The sequence below is a fragment of the Armigeres subalbatus genome, chromosome 2, assembly GCF_024139115.2.
Source record: "Armigeres subalbatus isolate Guangzhou_Male chromosome 2, GZ_Asu_2, whole genome shotgun sequence".
Lineage (NCBI taxonomy): Eukaryota > Metazoa > Arthropoda > Insecta > Diptera > Culicidae > Armigeres > Armigeres subalbatus.
In genome coordinates, this window is record NC_085140.1 from 103,954,237 (window position 1) to 103,975,829 (window position 21,593).

At 37.7% G+C, this 21,593-nt stretch overlaps 1 protein-coding gene and 1 long non-coding RNA gene across 2 annotated transcripts; one reads left to right on the top strand and one right to left on the bottom strand.

Moving 5' to 3' along the window:
• Positions 1–256: 256 nt before the first annotated feature.
• On the bottom strand, positions 257–21,513 carry LOC134210552 (non-structural maintenance of chromosomes element 1 homolog). The gene is made up of 3 exons (XM_062686605.1): positions 21,294–21,513; positions 588–1,081; positions 257–526 (listed from the first exon to the last, which is right to left on the bottom strand). The coding sequence occupies exons 1-3, from the start codon at positions 21,409–21,411 to the stop codon at positions 410–412; spliced, it is 729 nt and encodes a 242-aa protein (XP_062542589.1). The 5' UTR covers positions 21,412–21,513; the 3' UTR covers positions 257–409.
• On the top strand, positions 6,872–7,757 carry LOC134214821 (uncharacterized). The gene is made up of 3 exons (XR_009979926.1): positions 6,872–7,112; positions 7,461–7,562; positions 7,640–7,757. It is a non-coding gene; the product is annotated as an uncharacterized LOC134214821 (long non-coding RNA).
• Positions 21,514–21,593: the final 80 nt, after the last annotated feature.

Genomic DNA, 21,593 nt, shown 5'->3' on the forward strand with positions numbered 1-21,593 from the left:
TGATTGAAATTTCATTATTTTCAAAACAATCCAATATGGAAATGGTGGATAATGAGTTCACTGCCAAAATTTCAGCTCAATCGGTCATTGGGGTAAAAAGTTACAGCTTGTCAAACTTGGCCATTTTGTATGAAAATCGGCTTCCCCTGCTGTTATTCTGAACACAGGTGCGTATATACAATTTAGCGCAGATTGATTATAACCTTAGGCTTGAGGTGTTCATAGCTCCCCGGGTCCCCCTTATAGTGAAGCATGCTTTATCTTAGCACAGGTTCAGTCCTGATATTTATTCAGTTCGCATATATCTCGAAAGATAATAATGTTAGTGTTAAAACAAACCAAAATTCCTAAAATATCAAAAAAACAAAAATTCCTTCACAAAGAAACATAATGCATAGATAATTCGTATTCATTCCAGCGATGCAGTCCAGATTTTGTTGCAGGCGGGACATTTCTTCATCCTTACGAGGTACTTCTTCATACACGACTTGTGCAACATTTCGGGGCATTTGGCACATTTCACGCCCTGTAAAAGACAAGAATTCAAATTATTTTCTATCCAAAATACCCAACCTTGTCACCATTACATAAAACAACACCTCCTTGCACAGCCGACACTTGCGCATCTGATCGGGAAATTTTTTCAACAAATACCGATCAAACTCGACCATCGTGCGTGGACCGAAGCTGATTTCTTTCCCCGTCAGGGCCAGATAACCACCGGTTAGCCACTCATTGATGAGCTCCTCGGCACGACTCTTGGTCAAGGAAACCCGGCCTCCACCAGGGACGACCACTTTCGAAGTCAAATTCAAACAGTCAATTTGCCCCACGCGGTATCCCTCTCTGCATGCCAGCTCGTGAAGGATCACACGGAAGAATTGTACCTCCGGACCGGTATAGGATGTCTGAAACCGATCCAGCGGAGTGTCGGAGAGATTCGCGAACACGTAGTAGTCCTGATGGGTGGGATCGTACTCCAGTCGGATGAGTCGTTGGTCGTAACGGTCAATTCGAGCGTTAACCTCGGTAACGATTTCATGCAACTGATCTTCGGTCGGTGCCGGGTCATCCGGAGCATCTGTAATGGGCAGAATATGTAATAAATAGCAGATAAAATGATATTTTTATTCGCCAATTACCTAATACATGTTTAAGGCTCCCCCAGACCTAAGCAATTTCATCGCAACGACGGCGACAACTAGTTGCCGCGATTCTATCGTTGGTTCGCTGCAGACAGTACTCTATTTACGCTTCCATACCAACGGTGACAGAATCGCTGTCGCCAAGCGATAGAATCGCGTCGCTACTGTCGTGTCGCGTGTGTTTGGAGGAACCTTTAATCTCTTAGACTAGGTCTTCTGTGGTTGACCACGCATTCATCTTTTTTTGATGACATATTTTTAAAATTTTATTTATGATCTAACCCAAGGTGAATACAAACAGGTGTAGCCTTGGGTGTAGCTGTAGCAGTCTGTAGCAGTATGCCAATTACATGAATCAGCCATCTTGGATTTTTATATACGCGAGGAGAAGTGGATGAACGCTGTCATCAGAGGAAAAGTAGAATCACTGAAATTTAACACGGCAAGGTATAGCCAATGGAATTGAAAATAATTTTAAAAATTACAAACAGAGATTTTTATGAAAATGATTTATTAGGCAGGATTAGAAATTCAATTAAGATTAAAAGTAGTATTTACCATCTCCGGAATCAATTCAAGAAAAAACTTTATTGTCACTAACAATCAAATTAATATACACTGAGGAAAAATTCTCGCATGATTTTCATAAGATCAGCTTATGGACGAACTTTTTTTTAGCTTTTCCGGGTTTCATAAGACTCTTATGCATTGTATACGATTGCGAACAAACTTCATAAGATACCAACCAGCTTTTCATATAGCAACATTATGATTGCCATAAGAGCACTTATGAATTTAGTTGAATGAATCGAAACATAATCATAAGAGAGCGCTTATGAATTTCATTTATTATTCATTGTGAAAAAACCCTCCCGAAAAGTGTTAGTTGAAAAAAGAATATGGCTATCTGAAACGACTTGCTCGCTGATTTACCACCGACTAATTATTATTTAGTAATAGTATAATGTTTTCATGTGTCATTCAAGTAGTGCTTTAGTATTGTCAAAAGACCAAGTGATTTTATTTTCGTTATTGTCTATCCGGAACAAAGTTAGAACGCTTTTTATACCGAAGTTGGATTTTTCTCCAGATACGGGCAACTTTCTCAACTTCGAAAGTAGTGCGCTGGATTCGCCTAAAGATGCGCTGAACAACGCATCAATTAGTTTGACAGAAAAAACTTCGGAAGAAATTTCGGTTCGGAAGTCCCGACTTCCGAATTCTAAGTTGGTGCTATACGCCGACAATACAAGGTAAGAAAATATAATACTCAAATACACTTTTACTCAAAAACACATTTATTTCAAACCAGGTGCACTCATCCTAGGGCATGCACGGATTGTTCCGGATTGATGTTGCTCGAACGCCAACATGAGAAATATACATGGTTTATAAACTTCGCTGCAGTTCGATGCCGTCGGAATGATTTTCATCACGACTCGTTAAAACTTAATGTGTTTCAAATCTACTTTTCTAGTGAAACTTTTTCAATTTTAAAAATGTGAATTCCAGTGCATATAATAAATGTAAGAATAAAATATTTTGTGAAATAATCAATGTGCTAAAAATTGATAATGAATATTTAAGGTGATTATACAATCAAGCCATGTGGTGAATTTTGAATTCACCACACGAGTTTCTACTTCTATTATCAAATATTCAAATTTAGCGTAATAATTGTCGTACAATGCTGAAATTAAAGTCGATTGTTTAGCATGAGTAAGCAAACGATCTACGAATGTTTCATCCCCATGGGCGTTGTGGTTCTCTCAATTTGTGCTCTTGAAAAATCACTTTGAAAAGCACGTGGTTTCCAAGATGGCCGATTTGTGGTTTTGTTGTATAACCACCTTAAATTAAAACATACGGAAAATTAGTGAAATTGTTAAGTGACTATTCATAACTGTGACTGAAATATTCTAGTATTTGTATTAAAACATTAAAAGAATAAATAAGATAAATGTTAATAATAAAAATCCGAAGATCAATTATGTATGTGAAAAATATTGATAAACAACAAAAATAAATTTTTGAAATAAACTTTGGCTTCCTGTTTTTTTATGATAATTATATTATATTATATCCTCCTATTGACGAATTCGAGAGACAAAAAGAAGAAGACATCTGATGGTGAGAAACAACAAAATCGTTCATGGCAAAGTACGGTGACGATTTTTAAATGCCTATATTAAATCAGAACAAAAGGTAATTAAAAACCAATCGATGCAATGTGCGAGAAAAATGGATAGTTTTTTTTAGGTGCATAATACGAAAAAACACATAATTTAGAATAATTGTTCTGAATGTATCATTTCATTTTTCTCGCACTTTACATTGATTAGTTTTTAATTACATTTCGTTTTGAATTTAATAGGCATTTTAAAATCGTCGCCGTCAGGGAATCAATATTCGGGCAACGCCTAACAATATACTCTTTGTCATCAACAGAGTTTGTTACTGACAAACGCACCTAGCGACAAACCTTTATCCGAACCCGAACACAATATGACAAGAATCATTTGCCTTGCATGCTCTTATATTTCCGAAAATACGATGCTAATTTTGTAATCATTGTTCGATTCTCGAATATTTCCATAAAAGCAGAAATTATGATAGCATAAAACCGAAATTTGCTCTTGAAATAATGCAAAATAACGGGTGGAAAAGTTAGCAACAAGATTGTCTTCTTTTTTGTTGCTGACAAAATTTTTCGGATCTTTGTCATTATTATCTCCGACAAAAACAAAGCTTTGTCGTTGGTTCGCTTTTGTCGCTTGTTTCGCACGCGCATTCCAGAAAAATTGATTCCCTGGTCGCCGTACTTTGCCATGAACGATTTTGTTGTTTCTCACCATCAGATGTCTTCTTCTTTTCGCCTCTCGAATTTGTTCATTGAGATTCATATCTCATGGTTTTGAAAAACATAAGATAGACTAATGGAATTGAATGAAGCGAGAGTTCCATTCCCAATGCTGATTCATAAGTGCATCTTATGAATCACATTGCGACTTATTATGAAAATAATATACTTCTCATTGCGGTTGCAAATCATAAGACGCTCTTATGAACATCATAATTATTTCTTATGTCCCCATTTCAAAAGCAAAACTTATGACGGTCATAGGTGCTTTTTCCTCAGTGTATGTATAATGCAGATAATCAAAATTCTAACCTCATGCTATAAATTATTTATAAATAAATTTTATTTTGAAATTTAGAAAATTATTTTGAAAGCTGCATTCCATACCCCGCTGTGATTTTTTTTTCATGATTCTACTTTTTCTTTTGATGACAGAATTCATTCTTCTCCTAGCGTATACGCTATCTATCGCTCGCCCACAAGCACGTACTTTGTCTTCGATACATTAACCACCAGTCCAACTTTTGTTGCTTCGCGTTGCAGGCGGGTGTACAGTTCTGCCACCTTTGCAAATGTTCGGCCGACAATGTCCATGTCATCCGTGAAACAAATAAATTGACTGGATCTGTTGAAAATCGTACCCCGGCTGTTACACCCGGCTCTCCGCATGACACCCTCTAGCGCAATGTTGAACAACAGGCACGAAAGTCCATCACCTTGTCTTAGTCCCCGGCGCGATTCGAACGAACTGGAGTGTTCGCCCGAAATCTTCACACAGTTTTGAACACCACCGTTGCTTTGATCAGTCTGGTAAGCTTCCCAATGAAGCTGTTCTCGTCCATAATATTCCATAGCTCTTTGCGGTCTATACTGTCGTATGCCGCCTTGATATCAACGAACAGATGGTGCGTTGGGTTGGGACCTGGTATTCACGGCATTTTTGAAGGATTTGCTGTACAGTAAAGATCTGGTCCGTTGTCGAGCGGCCGTCAACGAATCCGGCTCAGTGACGGGAAATGTCATATCGATGTCATGGGACTAATTTGTTAATAACTTTTTTCACAAGTAATTTACAATCGTATGTTTTATATAAACATAAAGCACTCAAAGGATACTAAAAAATTGTCTAATAGCTTGGATAAAAATTTACAGTTCCTTGTATGGTATGATCCATTGGAATACAATTGGTTGTATGGTAAATAATACAATCTACTGTACTTTTATTGTAGATTTTCCACGGTTGTAAAAATCCTTTATTGTACTTACTTTAAAAGTACAATACATTTAAATGTGACCGATACATTCTATAATATTTTAGTTGTTCGCTTATGTTTTATATTGCTCATCCAAAAATTAAACAAATTATAAAGGTATTCCATCTCGGTGATCAGATAATCCGTTTTAAAGAAAATAAAATATAAATTTAAAATATTTCATTTATTCATTATGTTGATGGAATAACAATTGAAAACAATAAAATAACAATAACTTTCATTATTACATGAAAGAACGTTCTACCGATTTTCAAATATATGTTTTAATTGCAGGTCTTGAAATATTCATGTTCTGTTCAATTTAAATTTAAAAATTCAAAGGAACAAAATCTTTCACTTTTAATTTTACTTGGAGAATGACTGGATTTAGATGAGCGTGTACAATTTTGTTTGTGATTACACTCAAATAAATCTATCATGATTTTCCATTAGAAATATTTGATAAGTTCAACGTGTTGCTGAACACGTAAGCATTATATGAATTCTTATGAGTAGTATGTGGAAAAGTAATCATATTCATAAGTGCTAATATAAATAATAATGACAACAGTTCATATTAAATGTATGTGCACGTTACATGTTTGATGTATATGTTGTGCACATAACTCGGACCGATCGGCCTTGTTGTCATGTATTTAGCGGTGCTAGTGTTATTGTGCAATGGCGAATCAGCGGAAAGGCTGATTAGAAATTTCCGCTAAGTTTTTGATGGTAAGTATAGAAAATATTTCCACAATTTTTTAATTGAATAAATAATTAAGTGAACCGCAATAACATTAAAATTTTGTATATAGAATTTGACAAGTAAAGTATCACCGACGCTTGGATTCCTGCTGGACAGGAGCCTTCTTTCGTTCGGAACACGTCAAAGAAATACAAGGCTATAGTCCGCAGCACTTCCAAAAACAATGTAAGTCTTTGTTATTAATAATAGATAAAACTTATTTCCATGTCTCTTTTATTCATGTTAAAGGAATTGGAAATATGCCTAGTCGGAGGCGTCAACAAGGAAGACAAACCTCGAATAGAGCGGTTGGAGAATTGTCTAAAACCAAGTCTAACGTCTAAAACTAAAGCAGAAATACTCAGAAAAATGCTTTTTATGTCAGGAATATGATTTTTCAAATAAACGAATATATGTTTCTTAAACTTTTACTGTTTAATTTATTTTTATTAGAAGCATCCGAAGATGCAACTTTCTTATGATTAAAATGTTTTACACATTTAAGTTATATATACTGCATTTGAACCGAATAAACTTTGCACATAACTTTCATTACAAGCTGCGTTAGCTTGCATATAATAAGCAAATGATACATATACGTTCTATTATTTCATATTTGCATGTATCAACGAAATGTATTTCACATAACAATGAAATGATAACTTGGAAGCAAAATCATGTAGAATGCATATAACCCGGATCGACCAATTTACCTCAGAGTTAACATTCATATGCCATTCCAATAGTGCAGAATTATATGTCTATCCTATAACATCGATCGAGAAAGTTAGCTCAGTGTAGTGAGAAGACGAAGTAAACGAAGTGTTCCTTTTATAATTGTCTATCCGGTACAAAGTTAGTACGCTTTTTATATCGAAGTTGGATTTTTCTCCAGATACAGATCCAGATTCAGATTTTCTCTTAACTTCGGAAGTAGTGCCCTGGATTCGCCTAAAGATGCGCTAAACAACACATCAATTAGTTTGACAGATAAAATTTCGGAAGAAAGTTCGGTTCGGAAGTCCCGACTTCCGAATTCTAAGTTGATGCTACGCCGACAATACTGATTCTGCGAGCAAGAACGGCCGATCATTTCCCGCTGTACCGTGGTGAGTATCTATCAAGGTATCTATAGTGTTATCATCATGATACTGGATCATTTTGATGTGGGATAAATCTTTCAACACGTAAAGAAAAAAACTTATAAATTAAAACCTTATAAGCAACAACCTATTCGAAAATATCAATACACTAATTCATTATGCCATCTGATGAATGATCCCATACCAAAAAGCAATAACATTCATAAGTTAATGAAAAGTATAAGTTTTGGAATGTATGTGCCTAGTAACATTATTGTTTTTTACGTGAAAGACCTTCAGGAAGGGGTTCCTTGATTTACACCGCCGAAGCAGTTTGTAGATTTTTTATTAACATGTATCCTTGTTCTTTTTCAGAAATTGAATTAAAAATATATTAACCATCACTGATGATTCAATATCGTTCGGCGACTATCATCGAGCTATATCACCAACGGGATACAATAAAAAATTAAACAGGTAACTTCGGTTTTTCTTCTCGGCTTATACTTTTTGTAAGCAACCTGACATGATCTTATAATTTACGTCTTCCACAGGAAAAAAATGCGAGCAGCATTAGTTACAGCGGCTTCAGTGAGTATAGTCGGTTGCATCATTGGCGACTGAAATCTACGTTTATGAATCTCGGTCTGAATAGCAGTTAACGCACTTAACAATACCACTAATAATTTTAATTTTAATTCGAACACAAATTGAACTAAAATCAAATTGAAATCATTTTGAAACAAAAATAAAATTGTATTAAAATTATTTTTTTTCTAAATTTCAAATAAATTTAAATTGCATTAAATTGAAATTAATTTAAAATCAAATTGAAATTAAATTAAATTAAAATTTAATTAAAATTGAAGTAGAATTATCTTAAAAATATATTAAAAATGAAACAAAATTTAAATTTACTGATTACAAATAAAATTTAAAAATAGTAAATAGTACCAATAAAATAAATTGTACAACATTAAATTGAATTGTATTTTTATTGTAATATTGAAGTCGAGATTGAAGTGAAATTTATTTAAAATCCCATTGTATTTCTACTGTAAAACAATAAAAAAAAATGAGAAAAAACATTTGAAACACATTGTTTTCTATTGTTTTGGCTTTCGAAATCATCCCATTGAAGAACCGTTAAATCAATTGTTTTGCTCTGAATTTTGTATGAAAATTTTTCGATTTTTTTATTGTAAAGATACATAACAACCCCCCTTTTTTATTGTAAAAGTCCCATTTACCATTCATTTAATCGTGGAAAACAATTGTCTCTGATGTGATTTAGTTGTTAAAATTCCATTACATTCAATGGTTATTTCTATGTTTTACATGGCGATGTAACAGTAAAATTTATAATATTCTAATCATATTTTTTATCCGGGAGGTCATTGCTCTAAAACTAAAATTGGCGGCGTGAGAGCCGAATTAGTGTCAAATGATTTTTTTAAATTCGTTATCACGCCTCACACTGTATATTTAGAACAATGACCTGTTTGGCAAAGTTGTAGGATCCTTTAAGCATTACATGTTAATAAAAAAATCCGAATTGTAAACAACTTTTGAAAAAAGTTATTAGCAAATTAGTAATAGCAACCCCATGACATTTTTTTGACATTTCCTATCACTGATCCGGCTTGATAACTTCCCACGAACAGTGATGGGAAATGTCAAAAAAATGTCATGGCTTTGCTATTACTAAATTCGTAATAACTTTTTCCAAAAGTCATTTACAGTTCGGATTTTTTGATTAATATGTAGTACTTAAAGGGTCCTAGAACTTTGTCAAACAGATCATTGTTCTCAATGCAAATAGTGAGCCATGAGAGCGAAATTTAAAAAATGTCACGGAATGTCATGACATTATTGTCAGTTGACACTAATTCGGCTCTCACGCCGCCAATATCATATTTAGAGAAATTACCTATTATAAAAAGTTTTTGGATCCTTTAAGGGCTACATGTTTGTATCGAAAACATGAATGTAAATAACTCGTGGAAAAAGTTATTAGCAAATTAGTCTCATGACATCGAAATGACATTTCCCGTCACTGCCCACGAACTTACTACTTGCCAATTGAATTATCCAAAGCAGAATACGTGGAATAGTTATCAAACTATCATGTCTAGAGTGTATGACAAAATATTTATTTGTAAATGTGATTTACAAAAAAAAAATATTACTTATCAGGTCCATAGTGTATGTATTATGCATCTCGAGTCGAGCCTGCGAGTGTAAGACCGCCGCAGCATTCTAGAAAAAGATAAGCGCGACAATAATTAAGACTTTGGTCCGATTCGTGAATTAAAATCGAATTAAACTTAAAAGTGACAGTTCGGAAATTATGAAATCCCCCGCTCATAAGAATGGCTGGTGCTACCCAGCAAGACCAACAAAACATCTATCAAAAATGATTCAATATTTATCTGTCAAAAGTAATCTTGCTCTGTGAGCAGGGTTATTTGGAAATTTTAGAACTGTCACTTTTAAGTTTAATTCGATTTTGATTTACGAATCGGACCAAAGCCTTAGAGTGGCGACATGTGCCGCATTTGACAGGTCTTCTCTGCTCGTTTGGAACACGATTTTTTGTGGGAATAGAGATGAGTGACGTTTAGCGCTCGCACACTAATGTGCAATTCGTCATGTGTAAATACATGTTTGTTTTCCTTCTGCTCATAACCTTAAAAATGATCGGGTCATCACAATGATTTCAAAAGAGTCAAAAAATATATGGAAATATACTTATTTTTACCCAATCTTTGGGTCTGTTCAAATATTACGTAACGCAATAGGAGGTGGGGGGTTGTTTTATTTTTGTTACGATTTGTTACGCAAAATATAAGGGTGGGGGTTCTTTGAGAAATTGTTACGCGTAACAACTGAGAAAAAATATTTAAATTTTCAAAAAATAGTCTTCAAAATAGCATAAAATACACAAAAAATAATAATTCATTGTATCGCGGTACAAATTCTACCAAAAACAAGATTTAAAAAAAAGTATTTGTTACGCGTTACGCATAGGGGTGGGGGTAGTTCTAAATTTTGTTACAGCTTGTTACGAGGGGGGAACCCCCTTAAAACAACGTTTTTCGCGTTACGTAATATTTGAACAGACCCTTTGCTGAGTTGCACCATCTACACAGAAAAAAATTCCATGGTAACGGTTACTATTTTGTAGACTACGCCATGTTTATTAAACAACCACAAATTTTCAGTTAAATTAACCACGCATTCGGACAAATTCACCACTGATTCAGTTCATGCAACAACATTCCACCAGGACCACAGTTGATTTTTACTGCGCGCATGGTAAAATCAAACGGGTTTGTTGTCTGCTGAAAATCGTCGGTGCGTATTCCTAAATTAACCCTCGGAATGGTAGTTTCGACCGCAACATTTTTTTGCGTGTAGAAGTGTTTGTTTTCCTTTTATCGCCACTCACACATTCGGACGTGAGAATCTCAATGAAAGATGAATTTTGTTCCAATTCTGACAGTGTCGCCACTCTTAATCACATACACTCTGATCAAGTACTACGCTTTGCTTGCGATTTTAACTAGGATTCATACTTATTTTTTTAGTTTGTCAAGTTTATCGATTCCCCTTTCACATTCGATATAAAAACGGTGATTCCTTACAGTCTATAAACTGTATTTCTGAACATAATTATAAAGACCTATGTATAGTTTTGTTTCATTTGAATTTTATTGTTACATTGGACGCTTTGCAAACGTCCAAAGTAACAATCAAATTTAGTTTCATCAATTTTGTACATTGGTCATTTTGTTGTTTTCAATTTTCTCTGGCCATAGGTATAACACCAGCACGCGTGTTCATGTAGCATGCAGATTAGTATCAAAGCAATTGTTTGCAACATTTAACTCGATTTGAGCGATTCCAAGCAACAGCATCAAAATTTAAGAAAATTTTTAATTCATGATTTTCTATTGAGTTGAAACTTTGCACAGTTTTTCAATTTCATCTAAATCGTCATTTTTCGATATCAAATCAAGACAAAATTTTCAAAACGACTTATCTGCTTTTGTAAACAAAGATTCAAACGACGATTAGACGAATCTGATAGCTCTCCCACGCGAACCAACACCACCAATAGGTAGGTGAAGGTTTCCGCTACCTGTTGATGGTGCTGGTTTGCGTGGGAGAGCCATCAGATTCGTCAAATCGTCGTTTGAATCTTTGTTTACAAAAGCAGATAAGTCGTTTTGAAAATTTTGTCTTGAAATCTTCATATTGAGTCACGACTAACTTTTCAAAAGGGTGTATGTGAAAATGGTTCAAAAATATTTAAAAAGCTGCACAGCAAAAACGGAATGTTCGATTGTTATGATTTTTTCAGCAAAGTTAGACAACTAAATGGTGATTCTTAAGAAAATGTGCACAGTAAAAAAAAATTTTTTTTTGCCTTTAAAAATATCATTTTTGTCACAAAAACTCAAATATCTCAAAACCCTATCTTTTTTCGTAACTAAACTAATAAACAAAAAAGTTATGACATTTCAAACATTTCACAATTTTCACATTTAAAAAAAAAATTTTTTCTGTGTAAGTTATTTCGAGAATTGCAGTTTGATGCAGATTTTATTGTTAAGGGACGTGATTTAAACAAGTTGTTTTCATGATATTTTGATTTAATTATTCATAGCATCTATAAGAAACTTAGACACGATCCAGTGTTGTGATCAAAAGTATTGATAGTGTCATAATTTTCATTGCACGTGACTGGCGAAAAATTCTTTTAATAGTGTTGAAACCTGTTGATAATAACGTTGATAGAAACATATCAGAAATGTTATTTTTAAGACAAAAGCTGCAAAATCAAAGATTTATATATACGTGTACGTCTATAGTTTACCTGCAAAAAATATACCTCTTAGAGAATAGACTTTATGATCGGGAGGAAACGGTATCTTCAACAACAACAAATGCATGATAGGTACATGCCATGACAATGCTCACGAAAAAGCAAAAAATTACTACTACTAAGGTTGTTAAAGATCTTATAGTAATTTTTTCTTCAGTCAAGCAAATGACACCAAACTAGTCAGTAAAAACTTAAAAGTGATTTTGTTTATTGAAATATTACGAACAACATGAGTAGCCGCTTTCTCAACTGTTGTAGGCCGTTTGATGGAAAAAGTGTTCAAAAGAGTTACGAAATCTCACCGAAAGCACCATAGATAAACTGAAAGCGACTGGTTATGCTCCAATGTCCACATTGAATACAAATTTACGCATTTGCACGTCCTGCCGTCTAAACGTTGACAAAAGAGCAATCTGTATATCATCGGTTGAGCAGAGCGCAGGAAGTTCGAAAACGACAGCAACTGAGGAATTACCAGAAGTATTAAGTGCTGAGAGCCTTGCCACCGTACCATCAGCGAAATCTGTTTCAACAAATCAATCGGAAGATGAGTGTATCCAAAAGGTCAACATCGAACGCTTTAACGAGGGCATAGCCGGGTAAAAAGTGACTCCGATTAAATGGAGTAAGATGGACTACGTTTATTACCCGGAGAAAAAATACCGTGAAATAAACGAAGCTGTACGAAGAAACCTCTTCAAATTAGGACCTGATGATGTGGAAAATACAGACTACGATGAGGTAATTATAAATATGAAGGAAAGGTTCTCGAATGCAGCCACGACAAGGAAAGAAAAATTATTGATTTTGTCGATGCTGCCAAGTTCGTGGTCTATTCAGGATGCCATTGATGAGTTCAAAACCAATAGAAATACAGTAAAAGAGGCAAAACAATTGAAGAATAACTGTCTTTCAACCAAAAATACTAGGTCTAGTACTGCATTAACAGATGAGACAAAAGAAATAGTAGTTCAATATTTTGAAGATGATGAAGTAAGTCGAGCTATGCCTGGTCAAAAAGATTATGTATCAGTAAAAAGATGGAAAGCGTCAAGCAATCCAAAAACGATTAATGATGACGACTTTGAAAGAAGCGTACACACGCTTCAAGGAAATTCACGATAATATTAAAATAGGTTTTTCCTCATTTGCAAGCCTTCGGCCAAGGCAATGTAAGCTTCTTTCCAATTCAGGAACACATAATGTGTGTGTGTGCACAACCCATGAGAATATTAATCTTATTTTACATAGTTTGAAAAGAATCAATTTAACAAAGGATATTAAAATGTTAACTGGTAGTCTTTTGTGTGAAAATACAACATCAAATTGCTATCTACGATCTTGTTCGGATTGTCCAGATTCTTCATCATTGGAAAATACTTTATTCGCTGAGTTTGAAGAAAAATATATTGATCAGTTATCATTTGAGCAATGGGTGACCACGGATAGGTGTGACATAGAAACTATTGTAAAACCTGTAGATGAGTTTGTGTCATATTTTTGCTTGAAATTAGAAAGTTTAATCCTCACGATTTCATTAAAACAGAACAATCCAGCTTTTTAAAAAATACGAAAAATACATTACAAAATGGTGAATTTTTAGTCATTTGTGATTTTTCTGAAAATTACAGCTTTGTATTGCAAGACGAAGTGCAGTCCCATCACTGGAACGTACAACAAGCTACAATTCATCCATTCGTTATTTATTCTAATGGAAGTACGCAAATTGAACACTTAAGTTTTATTATAATTTCCGAAGATTTAAGACACGATTCAGTATCCGTAAACTTGTTCATTGAAAAATGATTAACTTTTACGCGTTGATAAGCATAAAGAAGTCAAAAGATATATTTCATGTCTGATGGAGCAGCGTCGCATTACAAAAATCGTAAGAATTTTTCGAGCCTATGTCAATTTAAATCAATGTACGGAATTGATGCAGGATGGCATTTTGCTACATCACATGGCAAAGGTCCTTGTGATGCTCTTCGAGGAACACTAAAGCGCATGGCCACAAGAGCAAGTTTAGCCAAAGAACATGAGCATCCAATAAAAACTGCGAAAGCAATATTTGATTGGGCAAATCGTAGAAAAGAAAAAGATTTAACCAAATTATCATTTTGTTTTACTACTACTGAAGAGTACGAAATAAAGGCTTCAGAGCTCAGCGAGCAATTTAATATCGCGAAAACGATCCAAGGAACCCAAAAATTTCACTGTTTCATTCCATTGTCGGAAAATAAAATTAAAGCAAAACTATACTCAAACTGTGCTGATAATAATTCAAAAGTGTTCGATATTTTAAAAAATTTGAATAGAAATAAATAAAAAATAAGTATTAATAAACTGTTTTCATGATATCATAACCCATACCAAAATTCAAACCCAAAACTCTTAGAGTTTCTATAACAACATTGTGTAACTGCCACATTTAATTTAATACTTAGGATAATATTAATTCATTTTTATTTATTTATACATATAATATTTATACATATAATATACATAATATCGATGAATACATAAATATGGAATATCATACAAACAACTTGTTTAACTCACGCAAGGCCCTTAACAATAAAATCAGCATCAAACTGCGATTCTTGAAAAAAAATACACGGAATTTTTTTTTGTTTACTATATGTGAAAATTGTGAAATGTTTGAAATGTCATAACTTTTTTGTTTATTAGTTTACCATCACGAAATTTATATGGTAGATAGATAATATAATGGACGGTTTTCTCTAAAAAAGTTACGTTAGAAAAGAGATAGGGTTTTGAGATATTTTAGTTTTGTGACAAAATGATATTTTTAAAGGCAAAAAATTTTTTTTTTACTGTGCACATTTTCTTAAGAATCACCATTTAGTTGTCTAACTTTGCTGAAAAATCATAACAATCGAACATTCCGTTTTTGCTGTGCAGCTTTTAAATATTTTTGAACCATTTTCACATACACCCTTTTGAAAAGTTAGTCGTGACTCAATATGAAGATTTGATATCGAAAAATGACGATTTAGATGAAATTGAAAAACTGTGCAAAGTTTCAACTCAATAGAAAATCATGAATTAAAAATTTTCTTAAATTTTGATGCTGTTGCTTGGAATCGCTCCTCTGTTTTGACAAAATATTTCAAAAATACGTATCAAATTAAGACATTAGCCATCAAAACCTCAAAAATGTTAAAATGTAACATGTGACATTTATGCGTCCAACGGTAGTGTAGAGATAATGCAAAATAACGGGATGAAAAGTTAGCAACAAAAAAAAATCGGATCTTTGTCATTATTCTCTCCGACAAAAATAAAGCTTTGTCGTTGGTTCTCTTTTGTCGCTTGTTTCGCAAGCGCATCCAAGAAAAATTGATTTCCTGCTCCCTAGTAAACTCCATTCTTCTCATCCACATAATTGATAGGGGTGATCGGGACAATATGGGCCACCTTAGGAAATCGTTCCGAAAAGCGCTGAAAAGCTCAAAAAATCATCATTCAAATGTAGTTGACTTATACTAGGGAGTTTTACCTTTCATATTATATCGAAGAATGATGAAAAATATGAGCCACCGTTTGGGGCAGTATGGGCCACCCATCCAAAACATTTTTTGGGAGAGAAAAGTGTGGCAATATGAAGGAATATGATATTCCTACAACAGTTTTATCAGTTGTCCTTGCCGACAGGTAATTGTTGATGATTTTCACCAGGTAGCTGGGAAGATTGTAGCGTTGTAGTTTGTACACCAGGCCATCATGCCATACATTGTCAAATGCCTTCTCGACATCGAGTAAGGCCATGGCGGATGTTTTCGAGACAAACTTGTTCCGTCTGAGGACGTTGGTAACTCGGGTCAGTTGGTGTACAGTTGACCGACCGCGTCGGAAACCAAACTGTTCCTCGAGCAAGATGTTGAGATTTTCGGCAGACTCAAATAACCGATGATGAATAGCTTTTTCGAATAGCTTGGATAACCCTGAGAGAAGGCTGATGGGTCGATAACTTTTGGGGGAGGAAGGATCCTTCCCAGGCTTCCGTATGGGGATGACTTTCGCTGACTTCCAGGACGATGGAAAGTAGCTAAGCCGGAGACACTGATTAAAGATCAGCGAGAGGTGCTCAAAGAACGGAGCACTGGATGCTGTCGAAGCCTGGGGCCTTCATGTTCTTCGACGATTTGATATAGGCCGTCAATTCGTCAGCTGAGATCTCCAACTCCTCCGAGAAGTCGTTGGGAATCAAATGGATGTTGTTAGCATGCTCGTTGACGGCTGCTTCGTGTGGACTGACGATGTTCTGCCCAAGATTGTGTGAGCTGACGAAGTGACGACCTATTTCAGCGACCTTCTCTGCAGGAGTTATCAAGCGATCCTTAGAGCCATTATTGTCTAGTGGGATCAAAGGTGGAATGGGCCGAGGCTTGGATTTTAGAATTTTGGTCATTTTCCAGAACGGCTTAGCATAATCTGGGAGAGTGCGGATCTTATTCGAGAAGTCGTTATTTCTGAGGTCCACCATTCTGGCCTTGATAATTTTTGTGATTCGATTGCAGCGTGCCTTAAGCTCAAGCAGTCCAGTACGCTGAAACTGCCTGCGAGTGACATTCCGCAATCGAATCAAATCTTTGGTGAGTGTATCGATGTTTAAGGAGTTGCTTACCTGCCGAGCCGTCGGTACGTGTTGCTCTCGGGCCGCCGTGATCGCCTCCTCGATAGCGCACAGCTGACGGTCGATACTTTCCGGCGTCTCCGGACGCACCTCGTAGTCGACGGTGTTATCGACGCACTGCTGGAAACGCTGCCAGTTCACTCGGTGGTAGTTCCGCTGTAACTGCTGGTGCCGATTGACCGAGGAGCCCAGTTCCGCCACCACCGGATAGTGATCCGAACTGAGCTCCTGGTATACAACCGGCTGCGAGACGTGGTCACTCAGGTTTGTTACGTAGAGGTCGAGCGTTGCGTGGGCACCGGACCGACTCAGCCGAGTAGGGGAATCCGGGCTCAGGATCATGTAGTGGCCTTCCTCCATGTCGTTGCTCCAGATGGTGCCGTTTCGATTGCCGCGACTGTTGCCCCAGGCTTGATGTTTGGCATTCAAGTCGCCGGCAATGATATACTGGCCTTGCCTCCGCGTCAGCTTGACGATGTCCCTCCGAAGGTCAGCCGATGATCCATCGCCTGCTTTGGCCTGCCTTGGACAGTACGCTGCGATTAGCGCGGTTGTGCCGACCGAAGTGGTGATTTCGACACCGATGGCCTCGATGACACGGAGCTGGAAGCTTGGAAGCAGACGACAGTTGATGTTGTAGCGAAGAGCGATGGCCACACCACCTCCCCTGGTCGGCCGGTCGAGTCGCACGATGCGGAAGTCCGGGATGTTGACGTTCACCTCCGGTTTTAGGTGCGTTTCGGTGATGAACGCCACGTCTATTTCCTTCTCCTCAAGGAAATCCTTCAGCTCGATTGATTTGCTCTTTAGCGAGCAAGCGTTCCAGTTGACCAGGCCCACCCTAGCAGCCATTTTCAATTATGAACATGCCAAGTGTGAAGACCTGGTCGAATCGGGTTTTGCAGCCGCGCAGTCGAGTGGCGAGCTGCGCGAAGATCGGCATCAGTTGCTCCGGAGTGTACAGCGGGGCAGATTCTTCCGGTGGGACGGCTTCGTTCTCCGACTGCCGACGGAACCCAGGAGGAGGAAGCGGGGCCATTCGCTGGTGGATGGTGCCGACGATGCTGGAGCTTGGACCGATGCAGCTGCCGCTGCCAGTCGCTTGTGCGGCTGTAGCGGTGGGAGTATTGGAATCACACGACGGGGAGCCGGGATGGCTGGAAAGTTCACCTCGTTGATTACAGGAACACGGTTCTTCTTCGGAATGGTCCTGGTGGAAGCCTTCTTCCGGATTTCCAGGAACTCGGCTCGCTTTGGGCAGCCCTTTGTGGTGGCCCGATGTTTGTCGCCACAGTTGGCGCACTTGGGATCGGCCACCTCCATTTTGTCGCACTCGTCCGTCGGATGGGGTTCGCCACACTTGTTGCAGCGCGGCTTCATGCGGCAGTTCCTGGTGCCGTGCCCGAAATTGAAGCAGTTGGTGCATTGCGTGACATCGCGGTGCACTGGCCGATATCGCTCCCAGTCAACGACGGTGTAATTTATAACGCCAACCAGATTCAGGTCCTTCCCGGTAGTGGAGCCGTGCTCCAGATGGATCAGGTAAAGCTGGGCGCGATATTTCCTCGCCTTGTCGTGACGAGCGATCTTGTGGACGGCTACTGGCTTCAGTCCGCAACTTTCAAGCTCTGCTTGGAGCTCTTCCTCCTTCATGTCGTGAAGTCCTCGCAGCAAAGCCTTGAGCGGCTTCGTGCCGGGGTGGTCATGAGTGTAGTACTCATACTTGTGGACCTCGAGGAACTCCACGACGGATTGATGATGGTCCCTGTTGGCCGGCATCACTTTCACGCCCTCGCTGCAGAGCCGAAAAGTACATTTCAGCCCCTTAGCGATCAGCTGGCGAATTTTTGGGCGTAAATCCGGCGGATCGCCCTTCACAAACACGGGCGGGCACTTCTCCTTCCGCTCCGGTTGCACCTGCGGCAGCTGCGTTTGCTGCTTCTTCCTCTTTTTCGGCGGATTGCCGGCGTCATCAAGCGGCAACGGCGAAAACACGTTACTCTGCAAAAACTGCTTGGAGGAATTACCCGGGCCTCCAAGAGCAGTGCGCTTAGGCACTTGTCCGGCGACCGAATCGTCCACCGAGTCTCCCATGACGGGTCCGGGAGCGAAAAACGAGAAAAACCACTTCGAAAAAATGCGCGAGCAAAAAACACGTCCGTACGTGTTGCTGTCTCGAACTGGAATCGCGTGTCTGCTACTTGGTTTTGGAAAAAGGTTCACACTAGTTCCAACCCCAAAGCTGTCGGGTTCGCACTGTGTTGTTTCACGGTTTCGCACCGGGTTCACCAATACAACTGTACTTCAACTGTCAAAACCATATGAGTGGGTGGGACTGGGCGGAATAAACAAGCAGAAGGGAGAAACGAAACTGTCTGTTATTCAAATAAAATGCGCGTTGAAATTTTTTTTTCAGGAATTTTGTTAGGTATATTTGTTATTGTAGTTTTAAATGGAATTAAGCCGGTACTGTTGTCTTGATACAGTTTTAAAAATAATTGTTAGAGAAGTTATTCTTACGTTCATTCAGGGTTTTCCTCACAGATTGTGTCCTAAATTAGGTCGGTGGATGGAATTATTTAGGGAATTCCCCTTAAAACCCGTTCACAAAATCCGTTAAGAATTGTCAGACAAATATATTTGAGGAATACCGAATAGAATTCTTTCTTAAATAATATGCAGAATTTCTTTTGAAATTATTCCAAAAACTTTCTCGTGCGTTTCAGAATTTAATTCCAGTAATTCTTTCTTGAATTCTTGTATGCATTCATTGGCGATATCTTTCAGGCATTCCTCCATATTTTTTTCCAAGAGATCCCTTCGAGATGAATTCCTTTGAAAATCTTCTAGAAATATCTTTTAATACTGTTCCAGGATTTTCTTTGAAAGTTGCTCCAGGAATTAATTTGGAGGAATTCCTCCGAAAGTTCTTTGAGGAATTCCTCCGGAAGTTCCTTGAGGGATTCCTCCGGAAGATCCTTTAGGAACTCCTCTGGAAGTTAATTGAGGAATTCCGCCGGAAGGTCTTTAAGGAATTCCCCCGGAAGTTCCTTGAGGGATTCCTTCGGAAGATCCTTTAGAAACTCCTCTGGAAGTTTATTGAGGAATTCCTCCGGAAGGTCTTTAAGGAATTTCTCCGCAAGTTCCTTGAAGAATTCCTCCGGAAGTTCCTTGAGGAATTCCTCCGGAAGATTCTTGAGGAATTCCTCTGGAAGGGAAGGAGCTCTTCTGGAAGTTCTGCCGGAAGTTCTTCCAAGAAATCTTCCGCAAAACCGGAAGCTAAAACAGAAATTCTTACGGAAGCTCCTTCAGGAAGCAGGAAGTTTTTCGAAGAAATTCCTGGATGAATTAGTGGAGGAATTCCTAATGAACTTTCGGATGAATTCCTGAAGGAACTTCCGGAAGAGTTCCTGGTGGAGCTTCCGAAGGAACTTAGGAGGAATTCCTGGAGGAACTTTCGGAGGAATTCCTGGAGGAACTTCCGGGGGAAATCCCGAAGGAACTTCTGGAGACAATCCTGAAGGAACTTTCGGAGGAAATTCTGAAGAATCTTTCGGATGAATCCTTCAAGGAACTTTCTGAGGAATCCTTCATGGAACTTCCGGAAAAAATCCACAAGGAACTTTCGTAAGATTTCCTCAAGGAACATGTAGAGATGAAACCTGCGGGGGAATTCCTGAAGGAACTTCCGGAGCAAAACGTTGTTATGTTTTCTATGTTGGACTATTGAAAGATAAGGAATTTCAGAAGGAAATCCTAGCATTAAGGTAGCTTCACAACTCGGGAATTTGGTCCACGGATTTTTCCCCCTGTGTTTTTACATATGTTTTCAGGATTTGGGCACGGAAAATCAAAATCCTGGCCCCATTGAAAATCCGGTGGAAAATATTCCCGAGGTGTGAGGCTACCTTTATCAGGAGGGGTGGCGAGGACAAAAAATTAGCGTATCCTGTAGAATTTTTATTACATGCTTCTGAGCGTTCTCAAAAAAAAAACTTGCAGAAATAGTGATTGGAATACCTATCAATATGATTTTATTAGATGAATTTTTGTAGAATAGAAAATCTCCTTTACATGAATTCTATACGGAATTCTTTGTATAAAAAATTATAGAATATAAATAATTAAATACATATATCCGCCGCCCAAAAGTTAATTCCATTATCCGCAAACACAGTTCACGCACCTTTTTTTATTTATCATGATCGGATTAGAGGCTGCCTCACACCTCGGGAAAATTTTCCAGCGGATTTTGAGCCCCGTGTATTTTAAATGGGGCCGGAATTTTGATTTTCCGTGTCCAAATTCCGAAAACATCGCATATGCAAAAATGCATGGGGAAAAAATCCGCGAACCAAATTCCCGAGGTGTGAGGCTACCTTAGTCAAGGCCAACGCACTGCTAGTGCACTGGATGACCTGGATCATGTTTCAAATCAAAACAAACACGATGCTACGCACACCAACATATTCAATAACAGATGGAACTGATTTATTTTTATTCATGGTTCGGGTTGGCACCCAGGTTTAAAAACGAATTCGACATTAGTAACTTTGTACTATGTGTTCCACTACCAGCCCTGTACGCTGATTTGTTTGCAGCATGGTTACGGCGATCAGCGTAAATAAAATGATCCAAGCGTAAATTAGATACTTACATTTAACGGATAGATTAATCAATATTTTGAGCGCATGGTCAACAGCGATGATGCCATGCAGAGCACACGACTGCAGAAATCCACGATGGGTATTCGAATATGCGGAAGTTAAACTCATTTTCCGGAAACTTTTCACTTGCGCACAGCGACGAAACGACAATGTTTAGAAACGTTGAAAAAGTGAGATTGATGATTGTTTATGTTTTCAGAGGTTTTCAGCCATCATCAAATTTGCGATGTTTTCAGCTCAACCGAATTTTTTCAACGAAAAAAAAATGGTTCAATCATTTTTCAGTACAC

Coding starts and splice junctions, on each gene's coding strand:
- LOC134210552 (XM_062686605.1), bottom strand. CDS start 21,411: ATGAGTTTAACTTCCGCATATTCGAATACCCATCGTGGATTTCTGCAG. Junction 1,082..21,293: donor GATTAATCTATCCGTTAAAT/GTAAGTATCTAA, acceptor TGCCCATTACAG/ATGCTCCGGATGACCCGGCA. Junction 527..587: donor GCAAGGAGGTGTTGTTTTAT/GTAATGGTGACA, acceptor TGTCTTTTACAG/GGCGTGAAATGTGCCAAATG.